Source organism: Monocercomonoides exilis, assembly GCF_001643675.1.
Source record: "Monocercomonoides exilis strain PA203 chromosome Unknown scaffold63-433378, whole genome shotgun sequence".
Classification (NCBI taxonomy): domain Eukaryota; phylum Preaxostyla; order Oxymonadida; family Polymastigidae; genus Monocercomonoides; species Monocercomonoides exilis.
In genome coordinates, this window is record NW_027150608.1 from 327092 (window position 1) to 344686 (window position 17595).

General features: G+C 37.9%; 4 protein-coding genes across 4 annotated transcripts; 3 read left to right on the forward strand and 1 right to left on the reverse strand.

The window, feature by feature from the left end:
- Positions 1–707: 707 nt before the first annotated feature.
- Positions 708–2018, reverse strand: MONOS_7152 (uncharacterized protein; the record flags this gene model as incomplete). The annotated part of the gene is made up of 4 exons (XM_067877459.1): positions 708–918; positions 1017–1127; positions 1211–1806; positions 1878–2018. 4 exons carry the CDS (start codon positions 2016–2018, stop codon positions 708–710), a joined length of 1059 nt encoding a protein of 352 aa, XP_067719392.1.
- Positions 2019–2192: 174 nt separating this feature from the next.
- Positions 2193–4256, forward strand: MONOS_7153 (pyrophosphate fructose phosphotransferase (PFP)). Its single transcript, XM_067877460.1, has 3 exons — positions 2193–2531; positions 2604–3133; positions 3368–4256. Exons 1-3 carry the CDS (start codon positions 2220–2222, stop codon positions 3987–3989), a joined length of 1464 nt encoding a protein of 487 aa, XP_067719393.1. The 5' UTR covers positions 2193–2219; the 3' UTR covers positions 3990–4256.
- Positions 4257–4388: 132 nt separating this feature from the next.
- MONOS_7154 (uncharacterized protein) lies at positions 4389–12840 on the forward strand. Its single transcript, XM_067877461.1, has 2 exons — positions 4389–7267; positions 7475–12840. The coding sequence occupies exons 1-2, from the start codon at positions 4432–4434 to the stop codon at positions 12439–12441; spliced, it is 7803 nt and encodes a 2600-aa protein (XP_067719394.1). The 5' UTR covers positions 4389–4431; the 3' UTR covers positions 12442–12840.
- A 310-nt stretch (positions 12841–13150) lies between these two features.
- MONOS_7155 (putative Intraflagellar transport protein 80-like protein) lies at positions 13151–16914 on the forward strand (the record flags this gene model as incomplete). Its single annotated transcript, XM_067877462.1, has 6 exons — positions 13151–13427; positions 13528–13756; positions 13836–14316; positions 14487–14919; positions 15093–16493; positions 16605–16914. 6 exons carry the CDS (start codon positions 13151–13153, stop codon positions 16661–16663), a joined length of 2880 nt encoding a protein of 959 aa, XP_067719395.1. The 3' UTR covers positions 16664–16914.
- Positions 16915–17595: the final 681 nt, after the last annotated feature.

Consider the following 17595-nt stretch of genomic DNA (forward strand, 5'->3'; position numbering starts at 1 on the left):
ACATTGACGAAATTTCAAAATATCAAAAAAACAAAGGCATACTGCATATTCCAAATTATTAAAAAACCAAAAGGAAGTTCCTTTAATAAAAATGAATTGAAAAGATGAAAGATTTTGTCAAATTAATTTTTTTATTTCAAAAAAATAATTGAAAATTACAAATTTTGTACAGAAGACTGTGTCCATGAATATGAAAAGGAAAAGAAATGAATTATTTTTTCTTATCATTTCCTTTCATTTTATTTCGTTTTCTGTCTTTATTTATTTCTTTCTAAATCTCTTTATTTCCTCCTTTTATGGATTATTTAATTTTCGGATTTTCGTATTATTTTTGAATCATTTTTCATATTCGAATGAAAAAAATTTTTTTTCCCCATCCAATATTTCTTTTCTTTTCTTTTTCGAGAAAAGCGCTTGAAATAACTAATCATTAAATTCATTTTTTAAAAAATAAATATTCAACAAAAATATGAAAACTAAAACAAAATTTCTAAAAAAAGTTCAACAAAAACTGTAATTTAAAATTCAATAATTTTTCTAAGTCGATTTATAAGAAGGCTTAAATCAAGCCAACAAATCTGGATCTTCAGATAAAAAGACTCTTGATATCCTTAAAGAAACAGCTTGCCCTATTTTCTATACCATCATTCAGTTTAATCATTGAAAACAAAATTAATATAATGATAAATAATATAAAAGCAACTGTTTCATACTCTCCCTTTTTCTCCAACTGGAATTTGACTCAAAAGATCAGGAAATTCTTGCTTGCTTTTTGATTCAGCATCTTCAGATGCAGAAACTATTTCATCTTCAGAAATAGGCAAGACCAAAGACGATGAACTCTGAGGCATTGCCTTCTTTGCTTTATCAAGCGCAGAAACAAGCGAATAAAACGTTGGATATCTTGCAGAGATTGCTCTGCAACGAGATATTAACCAATTAAATATGCATGCACGCACACAATTATTATGCAGAATGAAAATTTACAAATATTTCCAAATAGCAAAGCAACAAACGAAGCTATGTTTTGTGATACTCCTTCTATTTCAGCCAACATCCTCTCCCATATTTCTTTCGTCTCTGCTTTGCCTTTCCCTTTTGATTGAACAAAAATAGTTCTTTGCTTTCTATTAATATCAAATAACATGCGAAAACAAGTTAATTGTTCAGCATCAAACTGTTAAAGAATAATAATATCAATTTCAGATACCGATGAAGACGCGTAACGAGTGAGCGACATAATGTTGATAAATATGAGCCAATTTGTTCTGGCTTCGAATACTGAAATATTGTGCATCCTCGTAACTCCAGCCATGTTACAAGCTTTAGCACATCTGCTTCAGCTGAAGGGATTGATTGAATAGAAATCGGAGAAGTAGACTTTTCATGTAGAATTTTGTGTCGATGGCGAGCGTGAATGTTTTCACAGAGCAATGCCACAGGAACTTTTGCTCGATAAGGAGTTTTCGAAGTCGAAGAAGGTATTGAGCTCGATTCATCTTCTTCTGGGAATAAAACTGAGGAAAAAGCAATTACATCTTGATACCATTCCTTAAGAGTTTTTAATCGTTGAGTTTGAGGATCAACAAAAGCATTGGATATAATGCTTTCAGTGTCAATCCAAATTGCCAAAAAAGGTTCAAGAGAAATTGTTGGACAAGAACTTCTAAAAAGACTTGAAGACGAAGAAGTTTGCTCTTGTAATGAAGAAAATATCGGAGTTGCTTTATCGTGCAAAACAAAATTTGATGTTTTTGTAAAAACAATGGCGTTTGGAAACGGAGAATGAATATACTCAAATGGGATCTGACAAGAATAAATAAAAATACGATTGCAATTACCAAATAAACAAAAACATGAACATGATAAAGCAAAACATTTTCTTCGGTAAGCTCGATCTCAATTGCTTCGTGAAATGACTGCGATTTCAAATGCTCGTCAAGAAGAAATGTAATCTCGCTTAACCCCGTATTTTTGGAGGATCTATGTTTTTGCTGTTTTAAGGGGATCAGGGGCATTTGGCCGAATTCTGCCAATGAGAATTTATCCCCAAAAATTTCAAAAATAGTTCACTTTTGAAAAATGTAGTGGGACTCTTGTTTTATTTATCCTAACAATTTCAGTGATAATTGTTTATTGATTATTATTATCATTTGTTATTGTTGTTTCGTTGTTATTATAACCATAATAATAGTTCATATTCAAAGATCGAACTTTTAATGAGCCTTTACTCGGAAACAGAAGGTCGTCCAAAGCCACTTCCATATGCAGATGAGAAAGGTGTTTTGAGTGCTGATGACTTCGTTGTTTCTACTCTTGGTGAATGCACATATGAAACGACAAGGCCACGCTTTGCGTTCGTTGACGATAAACAACGAGTTCTTCTTCAAAGCCATTACACACCAACAAAACCAATTGACACTTCATTAGCGTTTGAGGTTGCTGGACAAAGAGAACGGATGTTCTTTGATCCTCATAATACAATTGTTGGAATTGTTACATGTGGTGGGTTGTGCCCTGGGTTAAACGATGTTTGACAAATTTTAACTTTAACAAATTATTCACATAATTTCTTTATGCATTTTTGTTGGGTTTATTTTTAGGTGGTTCGAGCATTAACATATGCCTCTCTTAATTATAATGTGAAAAAAGTTCTTGGATATCGTTATGGATACCATGGATTATCAAAAGATGGACATCCTCCAGTAAAGCTTGAATCCCGTCAAGTTAACACAATTCATGATCTTGGTGGAACCGTACTTGGATCTTCAAGAGGTCCAATTCCAGCTGCGGAAATGGTTGAAACTCTGAAACGAGACAAGATAAACATTCTGTTTACGATTGGAGGTGATGGTACTCAACGTGGTGCACAGATGCTTTTTGAAGAAATTACAAGACAAAAACTTCCAATTGCAGTTGTTGGAATCCCGAAAACAATTGACAATGATATTTTGTATATTTCACGTACTTTTGGCTTTGATACCGCAGTTGAGCAAGCTCGTGTGGCCATTTCATGCGCACATGCAGAAGCACAATCAGCTGACAATGGAATAGGTCTTGTCAAATTGATGGGAAGAGACAGCGGCTTCATTGCAGCAAAGGCAACATTGGCATCTGGAGATGTGAATATTTGGTGTGTTATAATATCTTTTTTTTGAATAAATTTGATAAAACGAAAAACGAAAAACAAACAAATAAGCAAAAAAAGAAACAAAGAGATATTCGCTTTTTATTGTTATTCCGGGCAATTTTATTGCATTCGTTTTGTTTATTTAATGTTTTTTATCATTAAAAAAAACAAATTTAATTTTTGTTCTTTCAATTGACACATATTCACTTATTAAATGCCAATTGTATGTACAAACAGCCTCATTCCCGAAGAGCCGTTCACCTTGCCTTCGCTTATGGCGAACATCGAGAACCGCCTCGTCCACCGGGGCCATTGTGTGATTGTTGTGGCTGAAGGGGCGGGTGTGGACATTTTGAAGGAGTTCAACTCGGCCAAGACAGACTCCAGCGGGAACACGAGCTATGGGGACATCGGGATGTTCCTGAAGAGCGAGATCACGTCGTACTTCAAGAAGACGAAGCTGGGCATCACCATCAAGTACATCGACCCGTCCTACACCATCCGCTCGATCAAGCCGACCTCAGCCGACGCTGCCTTCTGCGAGGAGCTGGGCAACAAGGCGGTTGATTCAGCGATGTGCGGGAAGACAGGGTGTATTGTGGGCTACTGGGGAGAGAGCTTCACGCTGGTGCCGATGAAGCTGATTGCGCGGGGCAGGAAGAAGGTGGATGTGAAAGGGCACATGTGGAACACGGTGAAGCAGATGACATGGACGATGCAGCCGATTGGAGGAAAGGATGAGAAGAGCAAAGAGAAAGAGAAAGAGAAAGATGAGGGATCGGAGCTTTCTTCGTCTTCCACCTGCTCTTCTTCCTCCACTCCTTCTTCAGCTGCAACTCATCCACCAACGCCTTTGTAAGGCTCATGTAAATAATTTGAATAATAAAATACATATTACTATTTATCCCCGTTTTCTTCATTCATTTAATCCTGAAAGTGAAATGACTGATTTTCTTTTCATTTCTTCATCATCATTGAACTTCAGAAAAAAATTCTTTTCTATCCTATTTTGAAATAAAGGCATTTCAGAAGCTATTTTGCTTTTTACATGCGAAATCTCCATTTTTTTTACATTTTTAATGTGAAATGTCAATTTGAACATAAAACTGGAAGTAAACTCCTTTTTAAGTTGTTTATTTAAAAATTTTATGAAAATAATTAGTTTATATGCTTTCAAAAGTTTTTTCATAAAGAAATTATTAAGAAAGACAAAATTGGAAGTTTGAATGAAATGAAAATTTTATTATACACATCAGATCAACATTACTTCAAATAAAAAAATACAATAGAACAGAAAAAAGATGAAGATCTACAAAAACTTCATTATTTTCTTACTAATTTTTCTTATTGAATTCTCAAATGCTTGTGCTTCGCCTGCTGTGAGCAGTGCTTATCAAAAAATAATTCGGAAATCTTATGAAATACCCTCAAGGAGCGACGATGAAATTTTAACAGATGAGAAGCAAAGAAATTACACTTTTAAAGAAAGGAATCCTCATAAATGCATTATACATTCAACATTTATGAAACACAGCAAAACAAACGAAACATTTATAAATTTAGTTAACTCTACTTTCAATATTGGAGATGTAATCATCATGGAAAGTAGATTCACAGAAATAATTTTTTGTGATTCGAAAAGTTTTTCAGCTGTTCGCGATTGTTCTGTTAGAGGATGGTGCACACAAGAAGAACGCTCAATTTTTAATTGTGAAGGAACATTATCCATCTCAAATCTCAGCCTAATATCTTTAGATAGTTTAACTTTTGCTTCTTCACTTATTTCAACAACGAAAAAGAAGACAGATGGAATTGCAGAAGTTAGAAAATGTGCATTTGAGAACTTACTGATTTATTCAAACATCCCTCTGATGGGAAACAGACATTTGAAAAGAGTTTGCCTATCTCAGTGCTTCTTTTTTAATATTTCTCATCAAAAAAATAAATATGATGATAAAAGCGCTACACTCACTCATTACGAAATTGACAACTGTGATATTCACTTTGTGGACTCTTCAATATATGGATCTTTGGTAAACGGAATGAGCACGATTGGCGGTTTCTTTATGAGAAACACTTCATTTGAAGCATGTGAGCAAATGATAGAACGGAACGAAACATTTGAAACAACAGGATCTGATCCAATTGATATTAACGATACAACTTTTCGAAATATTCACAGTGAAACAAATGGAGCAGCGATTTATCATTCAGCTGGTTGTCCCTTAACAGTATTAAGATGCATTTTTGAAAATTGCAGTTCCGATGACCATGGAGGAGGCATCAGAGTAATTTCACAAGCATTGAATTATTCGATTACAATCAAATTTTCAATTGGAATAAATTGCTCTGCCCTTGCTAGAGGAGGCTTTTTTAGTGGTGATTATCAAAGTGGAGCAGTGATTGAAAGATGTGAATTTATAGATTGCTTTTCCAGCACAGGAGGAGGCGGGCTGTATTTGAATCGGTTCCCAAAAGATATATTAGTCTCAGAGTGCAATTTTTCTACTTGTCATGACATTGAAGTCAGCGAGAAGCTGTCTGGAGGCGGAATTACTATCGGAGATAGCTCAAATTTTACGATCAGGGACTGTTCTTTTATTCAATGCTCAGCAGCATACGGGGGAGGGATCAACTTCCAAGGAGATGGAACATATGGAGGCGAGTGGACTGCATCAGTTATGTTTTGCTTTTTTGAAGCAAACGAAGGAAGATGCGGTGCAAAAGACATATCATTTAGAGGAAATTGGATAACTTATTGCTCAATGAATATGCTGAAAGAGTGTAGAACTCTTTCTCAAGGAATCAATTTAGTCATGAACGATACGGTTGATGTGAGCGGATGGATTCCGAGCCGATATTTTAATCCATTGTATGTAAATGTTGATCTCGGAATTGATCATAGAGGATGCGGAATGAATGAAAGAAAATGCAAGTCAATATCATTCGTACCTTCTCTTGTTGAAGAAGGTGGAAACGAAATTACACAAATAGTTATAGAATCAGTAAGATTGACTGAAAATGGCTGCAACATCGGAGAGAAGAAAATCAACGTTTCAAAGAAACCAACTGAGGATGTTATTATTAGTTCTTCAGTTCAGCTTAACGCTCTTTTCCATCTTACAACCGGGGTTCTTGGAATGAATTCATTTACATTGATTCATAACTCTACATCATCATCCCCGGGAACTTCGTTATTTCTTGTCTCATCAACAGGAACGCTTTTGATTTCTAAATGCAATATTACTTGTGAGTCATTACCGACAACTAATGCAGCATTTATCGAACCCGTGATTGTCGCAAGGAGCGGATTTATTGAGCTTTCAGAAACAAGCATAGCAGAGTTTTTGCTTAGTAATGCTGGAGTTATATATTTTGCGTCATCAGCATCAGTAAAGTTAATGAGCACAAACATTTGCAACGTCACTAGCGAGAATTACAATGGGGCTGCATTGAACGGAGTTGTTGGTAACGGAAAATACCTTATATTGAATGGAAGCGTTCTCAGAAACATTTCCACTGACGGTGGAAATGGCGGAGGAATGAGTGTCAGCATGGAAATGAACAGTTCGTTGCAGATTCATGGAGTAGATAAAGAATCAGAAATTTTTTCTTGTAGAGCAGTTGCTTTGCCTGAACAAGAAAGTTTCGGTGGAGGGATCTATTTAAAATCAGAGGCAGAATCGATTGAGTTAGAAATTACATACCTGAAATGCTCTGCTAACGAGGCAAGCGTTGGAAAGAATGCATACGTTTTTCTAAATGATTTGCGAACAAAAGTTAATGAAGTCAAGTTTGCGTTTATGTGTAATCTCGATGACGCTGAAAGGGATGGCGGAGTCATTGGAAAGGATTTAAGAAAGTTTTCAAGTGATGTAAATCTCTTTATATTTATTGACGGATATGTATCAAATGTGATTGAGTTAGACAGAAGTGATGGAGAAGATGAGAAATACTGCGGCAAAGAAGTTGCATGCAAAAGTGTGGATTATGGAGTTGGGAAGCTTAATGGTTCTGATGATAGAAGATTACAGTTAGTTGGCTCGTCTGTAGTAAATAACATATTTGAATTACTCAACACAGTTGTGAAAGGAATGAATGAGAAGAAAATTCTTGTTGTAAACGATTCACTTGGAGGTTTGTCAAATGCTGTGATTACTGCAAAAGAAGAAGTGACTTTTGAACAAGTTATTTTTCATCTTCCGAATAATTTTGTGAATAATCAAAACACAATTTTTGAATCGAAAATGAGCGAAGGACATTTAATTATGAATCAATGCGATTTTCAACCTTCATCCATTCAGGCAATGACAAATTCTTATTTTTCTGTTAATTACATTATAGTCAATGTTGAAGCAGGAACATTTTCTATGGAATCATGCAATCTCGGCTCTTTCTCCTTTTCTTCTTCGCCATTTTTGTTCTCAAGCCCGATAAAATTGTTATTTTCAAATTTTTATGCAAGTGCCATTCAATTAAAGTATTCACCGTTGTTTTTGTTTAACCAGCCGATTGATTCTGCAGAAAAGACTCAACGGAATGTAATAACTACGTCACTGATAATTGAGCACTCGACATTTTTGCAGCTAGAGGCTTCTGGAATGAATGATGCATGCGTTATTTCAACGAAAGCTGTTGTTGAAGCGGTAATAGAAGGATGCACATTTTGCGATGTATCGAACGAGAATAGCGCTTTTGGAGGTGCAATATTTATTGATATTGCCGAAAGCGGAAGTCTAACTGTGAATGGCACAACTGCAACAGAGCGATGCGCTTGCGAGAAGCTTAGTGTTGGGAGAGGAGGGTTCATGCACATTTGTCACAACAGAGCAGTCAGTGCCAGCAATGATCAGATGCTATTGAAGGATTTAAGTTTTGATGGAAATGATGCATTTTGTGGAAAAGATTTGTTCATCTTATGTACATCACTTTTAGAAATAGTTGACAAAACAAAATTTGCGTTTGCGTTTGCAATTGGAGAACAAAAAAGAAATAATTCATTATTTGGCAAGGATGCGATTCGCTTTGAAGACGAAGTAGATTTATTCAGCTTGATAACAGGATATACAAGCAGCGATATATATGTGGATGGCAACTCTGGTTTGGATCACGTTGGATGCGGAGGAAAACAGATGAGCTGTCGCAGCTTTGATGTTGGGCTCTCTCACTTGGCTGGAAACGAGCAGAAAAATATTACTCTTCTAACCAACTCAAAATTAAATGCGGAAGTTGACGTTGATAATGTGAATATTTCTTCCAAAGGGGATTTGGTCTTCATTGAGCTTTCTGATGAGTTAGCAAAGACAAGAGATTGCGTTATTCTGTCTAAATTAGTAATATTTTTCTGTGTAACATTTTCTTTACCAGATCCATCCTCGAACACCCACAGCGTACTGTTTCAGTCAAATGGAATCGGAACATCAATTACGCTGAATCAATGTTCATTTACTAATTCCACTCAAGAATCAATTTCGCAATCTCTGGTTTGGCTTTGCGATGGTTGCTTCTTCTTGAAGAAATGTACTTTGAAGGAGTTCAAATTTTCTGTTGCTCCATTCGTTATATGCAACACAGTAAATTCTAACCCATACGCTAACATTGTTGAAATTACCAACGATGACAGCAATTCGATCCTTGTTGAAATAGATGAGAGCGTGGTGGGCTTTGTTGAAGGTAAAGGAAGCTCGCCAACTGTTATTAGCTCAGCTGACTTAAGCAATGATGTGATGCTAAACATCAAAAATAGCTCATTTATAGACTGTCATGCAGACTCCAATGACTGTGGCGGAACGGTGCTATTCTCTCTGAATTGCAACGATGTCTTTTCAATGAATGACTCAAACATCACGAAATGCAGCGCATTGCAAGGAAAAGGAGGAGGAGTCTTTTTGGATTGCAAATGCGATGCAGATGTAACTCTTCCATTTGTGTTTGGCAATGTTTCGTTTACTGAAAACAGTGCAATTGTGGGAAGAGATGTGTTTGTTCGATGCGAATCGATTAATACACAAATTAACGAGAGCCAGTTTATAATAGACTTTAACGAAATGAAATTCAACAGAAATAATTCCATATGGGGAACGGATAACAAGAGGCCAGGCCAGGATGTTGACTTGATTCCAATTGTGATTGTTTACAGGAGCGAAATGATATTTGTGAAAGGAGGCGATGTTAATGCAGAAGATAAAAATCCATGTGGAAGCATTTCTTCCCCGTGCAGCACAGTGAACTTTGGGCTCAGTCATATTCTCCCTTCGAGTTATAGTCGTTTGATGATTTGTAAAGAAGCAGCGATAACTTCTGAAGGAATGGTTCATAATGTGACAATTCAGAGTTTCGATGCATCTGAATCCACTTTTATTCTGTTTAAAGACATAATTGAAGCAAACATGGCAACTAATTATTTGCTTCTATGCTGGGATAAATCCGCTGTTGATTCTCTAATTTTCGAAATAAGAGAAACATTTGAATGCACATGCGAATCGATTATTAAGCAAAAAAACGGGACGTTGAGGTTATCTTCGTGCGAAATGCGAAGTGTTTCGCAGAAGACGATCAACTCCAGCATGATATTAGTTCAGAGCGGAGTGATAGAGATGTATAGAATATCAATCAACAACCTCATCCTGAGCGAAGAGATGCTTGTCTTTCAACAGGGAACAAGCTCTAACTTGAATAACGTCTCTTTTTCATCTGTTAAGTGCTCTTCTGTTATTGTTGGCTCAAAAGCAGGTCTTGTTTTTAACCAAATCAACGCTAATGAGGTGAACACGAAGAAAGACTTCATTTCCATCGAAACTGATGTTCAAAAGACAAGTTTTTCAAATGTGACATTTAATAACATCAACGTTTCAGAAGGACACTTTATCAAAGTTAAAAGTGAGAAAACTGAAAGTGATATAACAGAAGATTGCTCAGAGATTGAGATTATTAACACAAATTTCAAACAAATTCAGATATTCGAAGCGAATTCCATTATTCTCATGTCATCTGTTCGCTCTGTGAAAAGGACAGCTTCATTTTGCTTCCTGCGAATGAGGGACTGCATTTTTAGAAGGTGCTTATCACCAAAGGAACAAGGGAAAATTATCAATGCCAACGGAAATTGGAACGTTTCGGTTGAAATTTGTGACATTGATGCATTTGAAGGTGAGAATGCCAACGAAATAGTTTATAAGAATGATAGATTAATCACTGAAAAGAATAATTTCGATCAATTGAAGCCAAAAAGGCAGAAATTGGCAAACGAAGCTGAAGAAATATGCAAATGGAATAAATCGTCAATAGAATTTACAGATTGCTCAGTCTCAATGAAAGATACAGCGATAACTAATTCCTCAAAAGGAGGGCTGACCATTTCAGGCGGAAAAGCGTCGATTGAGAAAGGAGAATTTGAGAACAACAACCCACATTTTGAAAGATATCCATCAGTAAGAAGAAACATCTATTGCTACAATTCAGCGCAATTGAATGTGATCAGCTTGAAAGGAGGTGATGGACTCAGAAATAACACTTCCTTGTGGATTTTGAATGATGGATGTGAACTATCAGGAATTGCATCGGAGCGGAAATCTGCTAACTTTATTCCAACACTTAATTCAGTTGAGGTTGAAGAGCATGGAATTAATATAAAACTGAATTTCAAAGGATCGCTGCTTCTTCCGTGTAATTTATCATTTCAGATTAGCTCTATCGCAGATGATGTGGAAATGATCGAAAAATTTGGTTTCACATCTGATGGATTTGTTTCAGAAAGCGAAGTTTGGGCGATAATTGATTTGGCATTTGTTGAGTCCCTGCCAAAAGAATCTGAAATATCAGCTTCAATTTTATTTGTGGATGGAAATGCAACATTATCTACATCGCCTTTTGTGCTGAGAAATAAGACTGTTACAAATGACAAGCCAAATGAAGATGAACATTTTTCTCAGAACGTCAACAATACAAATTCGTGGAGCGGACTTCTGATTATTATTATTCTTGCAGTTCTTCTGTTCATAATATTGATTATTTCGATTATTGTGACAATTCGATGGAGAAAGCAAAAGAGAAGAACAAAGGAATTAGAAGTGATTGTGGAAGACACAGTGAGAAAGGATCCCAAAGCATTTGAAATGGTCACAATGGAGATGTCACCAGAGGAGCAGTGGAGGAGGGCAGAAAGAGAAGCTGAGAAGAAGAACGAAGAAAGGATAAAGAAAAGAATGAATGGAAAGGAGATGGAGCATTCAGAATCTTCGGAGTACCTTCTGGCGGAGAGCGATTCCACAGAATACATTCTGGGAAGAGATTCAGACAAGATCCCTCAATGGATGCTGGAGAAGGTCGATGAGAAGGAAGAAGATGATGCTTCGAGAAAGCGAACACCATCACCATCCATTTCATCCACATCAACCACAGACACTTCAGACACAGACTCCACATTTGTAAGAGGGGAGGATCTGTGTCCAACCACCTCATCGATGTCGAATCTGGTGGATGCAATGGCCTGCTCATCACCGCATGAGAAATTAATTGTGGATCTGAGGGATTCATTGTTCATGCTGTTGCATGGAATGAACGAGAAGAAAGAGATGGCAATCGGCACTCTGCAGGAGAGGGAGCAAACAGCTGCACAGATCCTGTTCTGGGTGGCGAATGGAGCACTCCATTCATTTGACGAAATGGAAAATGAACTTTCCTCCTTGCAAAGTCTGAGTCCTCACATTGTTTTGTTCTCTGAACACATGGTCATATGCATTGTGATGCATTCAGACTTCTCTTCTGACTCTGATTCGTCTTCCATCTCATCAACCTCCACAATTGTCACATCTTCTTCTGATTTCTCATCTGCAAAGAGGAATGGAAAGAATTCTCCTCCTCCTTCATCTGCCTTTGAGGATGATGAAGACAACAGAAAAGAGTGTATGCGATGGAAGGCGCCTGAGCTGCTGATCAACAAGAACATGGGAGCAACAAAGGAGTCAGTTTCCTTTTCGATTGGGACGATGCTGTGGGAGTGCCTGACGCTCCATATTCCGTTTGGAGATTATGAGGCAGAAATGGCTGGGCAGAAGATTGTGAATGGAGAGAGGATGGACACGAGAAGCATTGAGCAGTCCAGTTTGATTGGCGTTGTGAAAAAGTGTGTGTCTTCTCAAACACGCGACAGATTGTCACTGATGGAACTTAAACGAGAATTCATTCAGCACTTTCCGGCAGGAGCTGTTATGCTGACGATAACTGATGCAGTCACTTACAGAGATGACAGCGAATATGAAGATGGAAACAACGAAGATTCTGGAACTGTGGAAGAAAGTGGAATGAATTAAACAAGATATTATTTTTTTTAAAATAAATATATATATTATAATTTTATTTTTCTTTTTTGAAATTCTTTGGGTTGGAAATAGTCGAGTGGGTCTGTTTATTAGCAACAATTTTCCAGTTGATTTGCTTTGAGCTTGAATAATTTGTCTTTTTTCGCCTCTCTTTTAATTCGACAACATCTTTGCTCTCCTTCCTCTTCATCTTCTTTCTATTCTTCTTTCAACAAAACATTTCTTATTTTTTAAATTGCATTACATTTTTTGTGATTGTTTACGTTTATATGTATTTAAATTAAGTTATATTTTTTTATTCATTTGCTTCATTTATTAGAAATTTGAAAAATTCCTTTTCCCTTAATTAATTTCACAATTCAAAAAAGAAAGAATTTCATGTTTGCTATATATATATCCCCCCCCCCCCCCCCCCCCCCCCCAAGCCTTCTGGCTATGAGAAATGATGATGAAACAAAAGTTTTTGAGCAAAAACAATTTCTAATTAGATATTTTGAATCTTTTTTAAGGTAAAAAAAAAAAATTCGGAAAATAATAATCAATTTTCATAAAAAAAAATTATTATTGAATAATTTGTTATTTATAAATAACATAAAGAAACAATTGTGAAAATTTTTGTTGAAATTGAAAAAAGATATAATTATGGTTCGTTTGTTGAAATAGTATTTATCTTTCTCTCCTCTATTTAACGTGAGTTTAAATGAGTAGACTCGAGGTGATAAAGCTTGATTCTACAGCTCATTCGGATTCTGTTTCTGCTGTTGAATTTGGAACCGGCTCGGAGGTATATTCGTTTGGTGATGATCAGGTTGTTAACCAGTTCAATATAACTGGAGAACATCTTGGAATGATACGAAAAATAGAAGACACAAGCGTTCTTGATTGCCATAGAGCACCACAGAAACGTGGGCCACTTGGCTTATCGATTAAAACTCAACCATCTGTTGATGATACAATTGCTCTTGCTTGCACTGATGGTATACTATTTTTATGATATTTTTATACAGAAAATTTTCTTTTTTGTTTTATTGCGATTTCATATTAATTAATGGACTGTAACTTTGATTGAATTTAAAGGAACATTTCGTCTTTTGACACCAAAAAAACTTACAAAAAAAGAAGCACACGAAGGAGCTGTATTATGTGTCAGGTGGTCATGGGATGGGTCGCAACTTGCAACATCTGGAGATGATGGATTTGTTAAAGTTTGGAGTAGAACTGGAGAATCAACAAAAGTTGCAAAAACAGAAAATCCTGTATTTGCAGTTTGCTGGAGTCCTGCAGATGATCAGATAGCCTTTTGCTCGTTTGCACCTGAACGATCTTTATTTTATTAAAATAGTTCTTTTTTATTCTTTTTTTTTTTAAAAAATTAATGTTTGTAGTGGAAACCGTATAGCAATAAGGGCACTTCAAATCACAAGAAAACAGCTTTTATGGAATGCGCATCCAGGAATAGTTTTATGTATGGATTGGTCTGCAGCAAACGGGCTTCTTCTCTCCGGAGGAGAAGACAGAACATACAGGATTTGGACAGGTCAGGGAAGGAATCTGTACAGTTCCCGTATGTTTGCCTATCCCATCACGTCTGTGTGCTGGTCGATGCGCGGAGAGACATTTGCCGTCGGCTCGATGAACTGTGTCGTGTTGTGCGATGCGGCTGGCTGGGAGAAGCATGTCATCTACAACGACACAGCCTCAATCACACGTCTGAGATTCTCGCCAAATGGGAGGCAGCTGGCAGGAGCTGGATACAACGGGTCGGTGCTGATGTGCAGAGTGGTGGCTAATAAAGTCAGATGGGAGAACTTCGTAGCGAGCGAAGAGGAAATGAACAAAGTGGCAGTTTATGACGTGATGAACGATGTTTGCAATCACTTAATTTCTTTCTTTTTCTTTTTTAGATAATTTATAAAAAATATATTATCCATTTCTAAATTAATGTAATCATGCACTTACGATACTTAAACTTGATAAATGTGCCATCTTCTTCATCCTCTTCTTTATCGCCTCAACATTCATTCGCATTCCATTAGACTGTTGATTACATTGATCTGATGCACCACCATCGCGACTCCCACTCCACACCAGTCATCCACGCCATGGGAATCAACAGAGACCATCTGCTGATTGTCACACAGACACACGTCTTCTCCTTCGACATGCCCAACTTCAACTCAGCTCCTCCTCATCTGATCCCTTTCACTGCCTCGTCCGTCGCACTGTGTGTGCTGGCCGAGCGGCATTTCCTGCTTGTCGTGTCATCCACTTCTGCCTCTTCTTCTGCCTCGTCTGTTGCTGGCGGTGGATCCGGCTCTGCAGTGATGGGACTTGTCTTCGGATACGACGGGAAGGCCATCTGCCAAATCAACTTGGCTTCGTGCTTCTCAAACACAAACGCCATCAACAGCAAGCTCGTTGCACTCAATAACCAGATTGTGGCTGTGGTTGAGGGAAGCGAAGGAAAAGGTATGGATGATATTTTTGATTAATTTGACGTTTGAATTTTCTTTTTATTTATTATATTTCCTGTTATATTTAATCATATATAATTTTTTTTCACATTCACTTTCAAACATTCGCTTATTTCTATTCTTTCCCTTTATTTTCTTTTCTGTTTAATTCTCTTTCTTTTTTGTAAGTTGTCCGCATTTTCTCTGCCAGCAGCGGGCGACAGATCGGCGAGCCACTTCGGATGGATGTGGGTGTGAATGAAGTGTCTCTTTCGCAGCGCAACCCAACGCAGTCCCTTTTGGCTGTGGTGGACAAGTCGCACTCGCTGTTTGTGGTGAATGTGCGGCAGAATGAGAAGCTGAAGTTCGCATCTGTCGTCGACTCTGTCATGTGGCACGCCACCACTGACCAGCTGGCTGTGGTTATGGAAGGCGCTCTTTCTATCTGGATCCATCCATACGGTGCATTCACAGACAAGGCCAGCATCGACAAGTTCCGCACCGTCATACCGCTGCCGCTGGCTGCTGTGCCTGTCGTCGGTGGCTCTGTGATGTTCTCTGCCACACCGATTTCCTCGTCATCTGCGTCTTCTTCTGCAGTCAGTTCTGGTAAGCGCTTCTTGTCTGGCTCGTCTCCTGACTCTGCCTCGTCTGATTTCTCACCCATGTCAGCCTCTTCCTCCTCCTCTTCCTCATCTTCGCCTCTGTCTGGTCTGAATGCCTCGCCCTCCATCGGCTCATCTGCCATCGCCTCTGCAGCCACCACGACGACCGCCGGCACAACTTCTGAAGGGATCGACCTGGTTGCGTTCTTCGGGTCGCAATGCTGCTGTGTGCGTGCGTGTGATGGCGTCAGCGTGTGGGTAGGAGTGCGCCCGTTCGGCGAGATGCTGCACGAGACAGTGGCTGCTGGGCGGTGGGAGGAAGCGAACCGCCTCTGCCGCTATGTGAACGAGCGGTGCCTGTGGCACTGCTTTGCTGCGATGGCGATAGAAAACAAGGAGCTCAACTTTGCCGAGCTGGCGTATGCTGCCTTGGACGAGGTGGATAAGGTGCGTTTTGTGATTCATCTGCGGTCGGTGCCGTATGCCGAGGTGAAGAACGCCGAGCTGCTGCTGCTGAAGAGGAAGGCAGACGAGGCTGAGAAAGTGCTGCTGACTGCGGGCTTCCGGCGGCAGGCGATCAAAATGAATGCGCGGCTGTTCCGCTGGCAGCGTGCGCTGGACATTGCTGAAGGAACTGTTGGCGGTGGAGGATTCAGCGGGAAGAGAGGAGGAGTGAAGGGAGACGGAGAGGAAGACGAGGAAGGCGGAGAGGGCGGAGACGGAGGAGACGGAGGAGACGGGGAGAAAGGAAGAGATTTCGGAAGCGGCGGTAGCGGAAGCCGGACATCGGTGAATCTTGTGGAGTATGTGGTGGGGCTGCGGAGAAGGTTTCTGAGGACGATTTTCCAGTCAACCGAGAAAGGCTCCACGCAATCTGCGCCTGAGACCATTCCGGGCTTTCAGAAATATGATAGCCTAAAAGTGGACTTGGATGCCATCAAAAAGACGATAAAGACAGAAAAGCTGAACGATGCAAAGGCTCTGAGTTTGTTCTTTTATTGCGTGTATATTTTAAAAAATAATTTGTTAACTTTTTTTTCACCTTTCATTCACTACTGCCATTGAAATTACTTTCTTCGTTTATTCAAAACTTTAGAAAAAGCAAAAGCCAAAGCTAAAACAGGAAATAATTCTGAAGCAGCAGCAAAAGAATAAGCAAAGTCTACTCTTGTATATTTTTCAGAGCAACTTAATCTTAGTTATATTCAATAGCTTTTCTTGTGAAAACCCAAAGTATTTCTATCCTTTCTTTCTTTCTTTCTTTCTCTCTCTCTCTCCCCCATTTGTTCAAGCGCAATTTTTTCCTATTCTAACTTTATTTCATCACATTTTTTCAACTCATGCACGTCGCTTATTGTTTTGTTATTGAAGTTTTATTTTATCTTAAAAAGAATGATTTTTCTGTATGACTACCCCAAATTTGTGCTTGGAAACATTTCCAAAAAAAAAAAAAAAATCAATCAGAATCTTTTCATTCCCCATCCACCAATTCATTGAATTTACTATTTGTCCAGTTGAAACCTGAACTTTGACATCGATTCATATGCTGAACCTCTTTCAATAGCAAATAACATCAAAATTGATTCTTTGTTTATGTGGCTGATACTTCAAGAAATCATATTTTCGTTCGAGTTTTGATCAAAATTATTTTCTCAATGTGGTTTTCGAAAAAATATATTTTCTTTAAAACATCAACATATGATGTGAGTATTATCCGATGTTGCACATTTTTTCGAAAATCAGACTGAAATTTTTATTTTGGTCAAAACTTGAAGGAAAGTGTGATTTCAAAAAGGATCAGCCATGTTGTCTTTTTTCTTCGTAAATAACAATTCCTAATCATTTTCCTATATCATGTTTATGAAGGGATTTTCCTTTTTTGATGAATTAAAATTTGAAGCAATAAAACTTCACAAGTTAATATTCAAATAGTCACATTAAAAAAAAGTAATCAGTGATTTCTTTATGAGTTTACGTTGTTGGAAGTATTTTGGGTATGAAAATTGTGATTGTATTATCATATCCATCTTCGTCCAACCTTTCGAATTAATTTTCCTTTAAAATTTTTCTTTCTTTTTTTTTTTTTT

What these genes read in the sequence shown, in the direction of transcription:
- MONOS_7153 (XM_067877460.1), top strand. Translation starts at nt 2,220, where the DNA reads ATGAGCCTTTACTCGGAAACAGAAGGTCGTCCAAAGCCACTTCCATAT. An exon ending in TGTGCCCTGGGTTAAACGAT is followed by an intron (nt 2,532 to 2,603) that starts GTTTGACAAATT and finishes GTTTATTTTTAG; the next exon opens with GTGGTTCGAGCATTAACATA. An exon ending in TCTGGAGATGTGAATATTTG is followed by an intron (nt 3,134 to 3,367) that starts GTGTGTTATAAT and finishes ATGTACAAACAG; the next exon opens with CCTCATTCCCGAAGAGCCGT.
- MONOS_7154 (XM_067877461.1), top strand. Translation starts at nt 4,432, where the DNA reads ATGAAGATCTACAAAAACTTCATTATTTTCTTACTAATTTTTCTTATT. An exon ending in TGTAAACGATTCACTTGGAG is followed by an intron (nt 7,268 to 7,474) that starts GTTTGTCAAATG and finishes ATTACATTATAG; the next exon opens with TCAATGTTGAAGCAGGAACA.